General features: G+C 33.7%; 1 protein-coding gene and 1 non-coding gene across 3 annotated transcripts; one reads left to right on the forward strand and one right to left on the reverse strand.

The window, feature by feature from the left end:
• Positions 1–808: 808 nt before the first annotated feature.
• LOC138872307 (U5 spliceosomal RNA) lies at positions 809–925 on the forward strand. The gene has a single exon (XR_011400767.1). It is a non-coding gene; the product is annotated as a U5 spliceosomal RNA (small nuclear RNA).
• A 1700-nt stretch (positions 926–2625) lies between these two features.
• On the reverse strand, positions 2626–5746 carry LOC104232453 (SAGA-associated factor 11). 2 transcript variants are annotated; one of them, XM_009785667.2, is made up of 5 exons: positions 5549–5746; positions 4243–4349; positions 3425–3736; positions 3077–3126; positions 2626–2984 (listed from the first exon to the last, which is right to left on the reverse strand). In XM_009785667.2, the coding sequence occupies exons 2-5, from the start codon at positions 4279–4281 to the stop codon at positions 2981–2983; spliced, it is 405 nt and encodes a 134-aa protein (XP_009783969.1). In that variant the 5' UTR covers positions 4282–4349; positions 5549–5746; the 3' UTR covers positions 2626–2980. The 2 variants fall into 2 exon arrangements, with proteins under 2 accessions (XP_009783969.1, XP_009783968.1); XM_009785666.2 differs by having other exon boundaries at positions 2626–3126; positions 5549–5739.
• Between the last annotated feature and the right edge of the window lie 4570 nt (positions 5747–10316).

A 10316-nucleotide genomic window follows, 5' to 3' on the forward strand; every position in this document is an offset into this window, starting at 1 on the left:
CAAAGCTGAATCCAAAAAAAAAAAAAATAGAATGTGATTTAAAGGAAATGTACCTACATTTACATACATGTACATACTTACTTTAGAAAGTTATTTATAATTTATTTTTAAATAATCTGATAAACATACTCAGTAGCGGCTCGATGGAGTAAGGGGCCTAAAGCCAAATCATTATTAGAGGCCTTTGGAGGCAAATATTGTTAATACTATTTCTCCCGGAAAAACCGCATAATGTTTGAAATTATGCCATAATGATTATTGACATAGCAAATAGTTGATCACATTATTTTCTTATCATTATAGAAGTAATTATATAAAATATACTTATCTTATATATAATATGAGTAAAATTTGGGGCCCTATATTTTTGGGGGCCTAACGCCATGGCTTTAGTAGCCTTGGGGTTGAGCCGCCACTGAACATACGTATGCCAATCATCCCCATAAACTGAAGTTTCATAGCAACACCAACATCAGAAGAAAACGAAGGAGGAGAAAGAGGAGAAAAATGGCTGAAATTGTTTAAAAAGTGAGTACAAGTTAAAAAATTTTTAAAAAATGGGTATAGGTTAAATGTGGGCGACCAAGTAGAACACCCCGTGCAATTTTACTTTTTGGTAGTACCTACAAATATATATTGCTTTCTTCTAAAAAGGCCTGGGCTTCCCTAAGGCCCTAACAGAAGCCCATATCAGCCGTGTGGTATTCATTGTGAAGAATTTATAGAGTCCCACACCGAAGGGGAGGTGTAAAAGAAAGCAGCTGCAACGAATATAAAATGAGCTCGTTCAAAACAGATCAACTCACGCAGCCACGCGATGAGCACAAAGCGAACTATTCTTTCGCCTTTTACTAAAGAATATTGTGTGCGCGTCGCAAATAGTGGCATACGCCAATTTTTGGAGGGTTACAATGCAAGTTATAATTTTCTTTTATCTTTCAATATATAATTATGAAACAATTTTGATAGTTACTATAAAGTAATTTCAGTTTATAGCATGTTGTAATTTAGTAGGTGTTTGGATATATGAATTGTAAAATTTAAAAAAGTGGTGAATTGTTTTTTAAAACGAAAATGGTATTTGAAATTTAGAGTTTCAGTTTGGATTGTTTTGAACAATTGATTTCGGAAAAAAATGAATTTTTTTTGGAAAAATCTTCTATCAAATTTTATGTCCAAACGGGCACTTAGATTGCAGCTTTGATCAACTTGAACAATAATCTAGAAGGCTAAATTTTACATCAGATTCTAGTGAACTAGGGAAAGCACAAAGCTGAAAACCGCTTTAACCAACAATAGCAAAAATAAAACTGGAAATCAGAAGGAAAGGTTATGCTATCCATTGTTGATGTTTGAACTCTTTGGAAATTAGTTAATTCCTTTGGGGTGCCTTGCTTCAGTGGTTTGATTTTGGAACTATTGGAGATTATTTAGTTCTTTTTGTGTGTCTAAATATTTAGATAATCCTGTCATATGAATAGCATATTCAACTTCAAAATTACATGAAACTTCCAAACAAGGAATTGGAATTATATATTTTACGTATTACTTTATCCACTTTTTGACCAATTCCTGTACCTTTACGCAGGGACGGATCTACCCTATTAATTGGGGTTCACGTGAACCCATGGTCTTTCCGGTAAAATAATTTTTCCATGTAACATAATTTACGAAAATAATCTAATATTATCTTTGGGAACCCATGCTCGGTAAATCCAAGTTGTGCACTGGCTAGATACTTGTTTTACCTCCCTAAGGACTAGGGATCGATCCCCTTGGGCTTTCCTCGTCCTGCATTCTCTTTCTTTCATTTGTTTTCCTACTCACTATTCCCTTATTTTTCTCTTTAAGCTTTTTCCTAATATTTATTATTCTCCCAAATCCCAATTTATGGCAACCTCAATCCCAATTGCTATCTCTCAAGTAATTTTCTCTTTACCATTTTTGATATTTTATGTGATTCCTAAAATTTGCACTAATTTCATTTTATGGTATTAAATTATCAGCATTTTATTTTTCCGCTTTGTTTTGATTTTTGATGGTAAGAACTGAATGATTTAAGAAGTGTATAAGTTATCTCTTTGAATAATATTTAAAATTGATAATAAGTCATAAAATACTAAATGTTCTCACATCATTTGACATTATTGACCAAAAAAAAATTGACACTATTTAGAAGCACAAAATTTATGTTAAAGCTGGTGGTGCACCCAGGGTCTTAAAATCCTGGATCCGTCTCTGCCTTTTCGTTAATTTTTTGTTAGTAGATTTTTATCACTTCATGTTGTTCTTTTTGCCTTGTTTTCCTATTTTCTTGTTGTCGTTACTGCCTGTTGTTATTGCTTTACTTGCATATTTCCTTGAGTCGAGGGTCTAATTGAAAACAACTTCTCTACCTCACAGCAAGGGTAAAGTCTACGTATATAGTAGACTCTCTCAACCCCACTCGTGGCATTATATTAGGATAGTTGTTGTTGAACAAGGAAGGTACATTTTTCTAACAAATCTTGAAACTCTATTTTGCTCTATCCTTCATTTAAAAAGTTTGAGGAAATAAATGGAATGCTAGACGCAAAAACGTTAAAAGTAGTAACTAGGCTTATGAGGTCGAATGTTGGATTAGTCTTTAGAATAGAACCAAAGAACTGATGATAAAGGCATTGACCATGAACTAGAATTGTTAGGACATTTGTGATACAATGTTGCAAGTTAGATTCAACTACTAAACTCTGGTTTGTGAAAGCCAACACGCACTAAACCAGTTGTTTGTGGAAACCATGCTTGCATATATTTACAGACAGAGCCATACTGTGCTCGTTGCGGCCGCCCTAATGCACGACAGATAAGGAGGATTTGAAACAACAAAGGGAAGTCCCAAGTAGTCTTCTCAGTTCAATTCTTCACCTGAAGATGAACCAGCCTCCTACATTGGCCTCCAAGGCCACATCATAACTCTTCTAAGGAGCCATTTGAGTATTCATTACCTGCAACACCGGAAGTTCCATTTGGTAACCGGCTCGTGCTGGTGGAATTTGAATAAGGTGAGTAGGTTGAAACAGAATTGCTTCGTGTATACCGGTTCTGAGCAGTGCTACTTCTTGTTGCCTTAAGACGGGTCTTCCTCCCCTGTAGCCAAGTTCAACACTCGTTTAACATATCACAGTAGTACAACAACAACCAAAAAACACCCGTGTAATCCCACAAGTGGGGTCTGGGTAGGGTAGTGCTTACCCCTACCTTGTGAAGGTAGAGAGACTGTTTCTGATAGACCCTCAGCTCAAGAAAAGCATGGTCACAACATTATGCAAAGAAATCCATTAGTGGAGGAAATAACATATTACAGTAGCATTAACAGAAAATAATTTGGATATATACTGATATGGGGTTAATATGAAATTGGGTACTAAAATAAGAAAGAATCTACCTTTCCCATGCATTTCTCCAAGTGAGGAGCAAACCGTCCAGCCACTATAGACCGGCTACAGTTCATACATTCAAGTATCTCATTTGCGACAGGAGGATGAGTTTGCCCAAATATATCTACAATGTATTTGCCATTTGTTTCACTACTATTGCTAGGATCGGCTACTGTTGCCCGAGCTTGGGCAGACAACCGCAGTTCTTCCTCTTCTTCTTCTAAATTACAATCAAGGCCTAATTTAGCTATTCGGTGACACTCGGATGCAACATCAACAATGATAGAATCAAGGAGCTCATTGAAAACGTTAGAGGACAACTGCACATAGAATGCAAAGTAGGCCAACAGTTAGATATCGACAAGACTGGCATGAAGTATAACACAGGATCAATTATTATCACCCATTTACAAGATGTCGTGACTTTGAGCATGCAATAGAGGAAACTAAGCTTAAAATGAATACCCCCCCCCACCCCACCCCCAAACCCAAAAAAAAAAACCCCACCGCTTACATGGAAAATATTTAATGTAGTTGCTTCTCTTTTGCAGATAATATAAGTTAAAGTTACTAATAATGTAGAAGACATTGGAAAAGACCTAGGTCTTCAAGGGAAAGAAGAGGCATAAACAGACAACATGCAGAAACTTGGCTGGAGTAAAGTAGACATAATATTATGCATTGACCACATGAAGGAAGTACAAATAGAATCAAAATGTTAGCATTCACTATACAACTGACACATACAATTCTTTATAGCAGCAAAGCAACAACGATAATCAATAAATATGTGTTTCTAATATTATCACTTTAAGATGCGTATTACCTGCGGATTAGAGATATTATCCTCATTTGGCGCGGACATGAGTCTTGCCTCAGAAATACAATGTGCAGTAAACACTAACACCAAAAGATCCGCAGACGAACAAAACCCTGCAACCAATTCAGAATTCAGAAGAGAATCGGAGAACTTCATATAAAAGTAAAAACAGTGATTAAAAAAGCGCAGCGAAGCAAGAAGAAGCGTTAGAAGCGTCCGCTTCTATTTTTAAAATTAACCCAAGCCCTATTTTATTAAAAAACGAGGTTTCTAAACCGTAAACACTGTCTGCTTCTTCAACAGCAGCGATTTCTTCTTCATCAACTTCTGATTTCTGAAATAATCTCAAAGCATCTACTAGGGTTGTTCTTCTTCTTCTTCTTCAACAGTACAGGTATGTTATGCTTCTGCACTTTTGATTTTCAGTCTTCTTCTTCTTCTTCTTCTTGACTTCTTATTCTTTTTCTTTCTAAACGTCCAAAAAGCAGCGAAATGCTGACGAATTTTTTTCAGAAATTTCTGCCAAATTTTTCTAGTTTCTGCCCAATTTCTGCCCAATTAATTAAAGTATTGAACATTTGCTTACAATTACATGTCTATGCCGTATTTATTTTAATTTTTTTTAAAATTCGCTTCACTTAAAAAAAGCGGGCGCTTCGCTTCTCGCTTTTTGTGAAATAGGGGTTGTCGCTTTTGCTCGCTTCACGCTATTTTTAACACTGAGTAAAAATAATACAAATTGGTATGTCAAAAGGGAAAACAGTTATCCAAATTGAGCTGGCTATGTCATCTTCTTGATTTTTACATATACATACTATATGAGAAATAAAAACACAATCTTGACCCCCCAAAAAAAAAAGATTCATGCTTAAGAGAAACCAACACCTAAATGTGGAAGAGCTCTAATGATACCAACGAACAATCCAAGTAATGTAAGTAACAAAGCACAGCTCCGGCACAAAGTTACGTGCATGTTATTTTCTATGGAGTATACTTAATCCCATCAGCTGTATTTAATTCGGGTCAATTTAGAAATATTACAGTGGACCTCAACCATGATCAAAGCATATCCATCAATCAATCAATTACGACTTAATTCCAAACTAATCTATTCAGACTTCAGAGTGCGTACTTCTGCTCTATTCGGGCCTATTTCAATACAATATTCTGATCAAAATCTCGTTTAAAATAAGGTCTCATCAAATTGGCGATTAAAACAGAACACCAATTAAAACAATCAAAACTTACAGATCCAGAAAGAAATACTGTGTTCGTTAGAACTTCAAAAGAAAACAGTGTGGAAGATTTGTACCTGATTAGTTCTCTGTTAATCTTCTCACTCTATCTCTCTAATCTGATGGCTTGGGACAGAGGCAGAAGGGACGATGGAGTTGTGGTGTTCGGGTGAAGATATGGTACTTGGAGTTCTACGGGCGGCTACTGTGTTCCGCCAATGAAATGCCGATTTATCTGGTTTCAAGCGACTTGGGCCAAACCAAAGGCTTTATTTGCTAACTTTGGGCTTGGAAAAATGACACTGAATAGCTTCTGTAAAAAGAATAGTAAAAAAATACATAAAATTTGTATATTAATATGTATATATATTTATGTTATATATAAAAATTATATAAATTTTATATATTTTTTAGCTATTAAAATATAAATAATTTCTCACACCGACTAAAAGTAATAATACCCCTCCTTTTATTGACATGGTTTCGGCCATATTATAGAGCGACGATGGAGAAAAGTAGGCCTGCAGTGTTCTTCACTACCTGACAACAAGCCTGATTCGGCTTAATTGCTTCCAAAATCTAAGAGAGAAAGGTATATTTTTAGTCGTTCAAGAAAATAACAGATAATAAAATATATATTATATATATATATATATGTGTGGACCGATTAATTTTATATTTGGACCGACCAATTAATTTGATATTTTGTCTGATCCAAAAGGAAGTTAACTTAACCGTAAAAATAGCAAGGGCTAGCCAGTTTTTGGACGGAACATTCAAAAATAGCTAGCATTTGCAATGTTATTGAAAAATAGTTACTATTTTACTGCAACACGAAAAATTTCTGCATAATATACTGGAGATCGGTATACCTATATATGAACTTCCAGCATATTATGCTGGAACTCCAACACGCGGAAAGTTCCAGCTTAATATACTGGAGATTGGAACACCTGTGTATAAACTTCCAGCATATTATGCTGGACCGCTATATTATACTGGAAGTCCAGTATATTATGCTGGAGTATTTTCTGGATTTTGAATATTGTTTTTGTTTAGATTTATCTTTTCATGAAAAATGGCTAAATTTCAATTACTTTTGAAACTGTGGCTATTTTTGAATGATCACTTGTAAATCTGGCTATTTTTGAATTTCATAGCCCCATAAAGACCGTCTATTTGCCAAAAGTCACCCGAAAGTTTTTTTTTTCTTCACTTTTGAGGCCATGCCATATTATCGTTAGAGCTGTCAAAACGGGCTAACCTAGCCCAACCCAGCCCAAGCCTCATAGACTTTTAAATCTGGTGGGCTAGGGCGGCGGCCCTCCATCTATGTGAGTGTTAAAATGGCCAGCCCAGTCCAGCCCTAAGAGGACCGCATGCTAAGGTGGACCAACCCTTCAATCTTTTTAGAAAAAACTATTTTTTCAAATCTTTAGATATTTTTTCGTGACATAATCTCTTAACCATATGAACGACTTCTGTTTATTTAGAGTATACAATAATCTTAATATTTGACAAAGAATCTCATAATTGAAATGCAAATTCTCTATATCTCTAGGTCTTCTCTTTTTAACGTTACATGAATATTTTTTAGTACTTTTCTTTCACTTTCCTTAGGTTCAGGAATTGCTTCAATAAGTTTATATGTTATATTTTTTTAATTTAGGTTTAACATTATTTGTTGAAGTTATCATTATAGTTTGTAAAATTTTTAAAATCCATGAAATTTGCTTGACCTTTTTAAAATCCTTTAAAACTTGACCTTTTTCTATACTGAAGAGAAATTTAATAATTAATAATATATTAAAGTAACCAAACTGATTATTGACCACTTAAAGTGATATTTTCTTTTGGAAAAAATTATTATTGGTCACTTAAAACTTTCCTAGTTCGTTGTTAATTAAACAAAAAAAAAACTAATCTTGTCATACTACATGCATGTCAAAAATATAAATTCTAGTTGATATGAAAAGGTAAATGAGCAATCTAAGGTTGGAAAATGGGGATTATAGTTAATATTTTTATACTTTTTACTTTTTTTAAATATTTAAATTTGAATTTAATTAATTTTTGGCCCACGGGACGGCCCAGGCCCATATCGGTCAAGCCTTAAGGGTCAGCGGGCTGACTTGGGTCGGGCTTATAATCCTCAATTTTAAATGGGCTAAAAAATTTCAATCCAGCCTTACTCAAGTAGCGAGCTGGGTTAGGCTGGCCTCACTGGCCAAGCCCATTTTGACGGCTCTAATTATCGTATGAGAAAATAAAATTGTAGCATAGTAAAACATTTTGACCAAATACCATTTATCCGATAAAACTTACCCTATTTTTCACCAATTAAAATTTATCAGATAACTAGGAGTAATTTTAATCTAGTGAAAGTAATAATATTAACGAGTATTATGACTTTCTTATAGTGAATAGTAAGTTTACTATTTATGACCGAGTGATAAGTGTCAAAATTAGAGGAAAAAAATTATGATGTATATAACAGCTTGTTTGGATGGTTGTTACAAGTTATATTGCCGCATATTGTTACTTTAAATATATTGTTTGTTTTGAGTGTTACTTAAATTTTATTGTATCGTATTGTTAGATACGTTGTTACGTAACGACAAAAAATGTTACTTTATGGAACGATCGATTTGGAGTGGTCGCGTCGTTACCTTATTTTTTTCTCTGATCTTGCCGTTATTTATTATTAAATAATCTTATTTTATCATTTACCATATCTTTTATATAATAATTCTACCTCATACCTTACTTTTATTTTATAATATTGCTTGTTTATTTTTCATATTGTTAATGTATCATATCATGAAACCACGACAAACAATACAATTTATCCAAATATAATATATATCAAAACGATACATTACAATACATGACAACCCTCCAAACAAATTGTAAAATTAGAAGTACAGTAGATTTTATGTAAATCGAGAGACTAATGACACGCGGAAGATCTATATAGGTTTCAAATATTTCCGACATTTGACATAATGAGCTTGATTTTCATAAAAGATTCTCTCATCCCATTGAACTGAGTTCAATTTAAGATAAATTTGACTTCGACTTAAGATGGTGTTAATGCTTTTAGGGGCTCGTTTGCTACGATGGTCAAGCAAAAATAATTTTAGGAGAAATTTTTTATAACGTTTTATCCATTTTTGTTCTGATGGTAAGCAACCTCCACTTCCAACCAAGAGGTTGTGAGTTCTAGTCTACCCAAGAGCAAGATGAGAAGTTCTTGGAGGGAAAAATGCCGAGGGTCTATTTGGAAACAGCCTCTCTACCCTAGGGTAGGGGTAAGGTCTGCGTACACACTACCTTCCCCAGACCCCACTAAGTGAGATTATACTGGGTTGTTGTTGTTGTTGTTGATGTTGTTATCCCTTTTTGGTTATTAATACTAAAATAAGTTATTTTAGGATTAAAATAGTACTTAAATAATTTATATCTGTCAGAGGGTGGAATAGTAATCCTAAGATAAAACAATAAAATTGATAATCCCAAGAATAATACAACAGACCAAACAATCAATAAAAAATAATATCAGAATAACTATTCCGAAGATAACTAATATTATAATTAATCACAACATAACTAATCTCAGCATAACTTATTTTTAAACCAAACGATCCATTTAGTTGGGAAACAAGTTATCCCATAATTAATTATCTTGGGATTATTGATCCTGAGATTAGTTATCTCACGCTCCCATAGAGTTAAAAAATACTACACTTTTCGGAATAACCCAGAATTAGTTATATCATGATTTTATTTCAATCAAATACGGGATAAACTCATTTTAAATTTAATCTCGAAATGAGTTATCCCTTATCCCTCATGCCAAACGAACCCTCGGTAAACAATTATGAGAATGCATATTCACTACTCTCCTACTATAGTTAATGAAACTTATTAAGAAGTGGTAATAATAGTAGGTAAAAACTTATTCCGTGGTTATATCAAATCAATGAATTAATTTCTTAGTTATTTTTATCTATTCCACCAAAATTCACTAACTTCTTTTGACTGACTACTCATCATTACTTTAGGCTTCTAAAATTTGCTTTTTAATGCTCTTTTGCCGAAGACCTGCGTGTTTTTCGTGAAGTAAAACGTTTGTGACACCTTTGTTTTCATTGTCCTCTTTTGCCACGTAGTTTACTAAGTGCCAAAAAATTATCATTTTTTTGGGCAAATAAAGTAAAAATTTTATTAGGAAAAAAAAAAACAATTGGAAGATTAGACTATTTGCCTCAATTTTCAGACCCACGCACTAACTATACCATCCTAAAAATGTATTCATATTAGAGATAAGCTCTTAAGATCTACAACATTTGGCATTCATGCTTTGTTTGTCTAATTAATTTTCCAAATAAAATGAGAATAATATTTCACTATTTATCTGTATGATTCTCTTTTAAAAATGATAGTAACAAACTTCTCCAAAAAATTCAGGCAACAAAAGTGTAGGTAATTAATCTGTGAAGATCTGTTTTCTGGGCATAGACAATCCATCTATGTGATTTTTAGTAGTCAGTATTACTAATGTTTATAATCATAATAATTTCGTTTTATTAGTGTTGGTCGTTTTACAAACGAGAGAAGGCAATCGCTCTAGAAAATGGAATTCAAACCCGACAAATGTGATGCATTAAAAACGATACGGACAACATATAGTCAACGACATAAAAGATATTACCCACAATTAGCTAGTCAGCGGCTTCTCTTTTTAACGAGGTTAAGGCGTGACCGCGAGACAAGGGGAAAAACAGGAGTATATAAAATGGTTGCTTTGAATCACCTTAAATGATTGGACAATTAGTATGTTAA

This window comes from Nicotiana sylvestris, chromosome 6 (genome assembly GCF_000393655.2).
Source record: "Nicotiana sylvestris chromosome 6, ASM39365v2, whole genome shotgun sequence".
Lineage (NCBI taxonomy): Eukaryota > Viridiplantae > Streptophyta > Magnoliopsida > Solanales > Solanaceae > Nicotiana > Nicotiana sylvestris.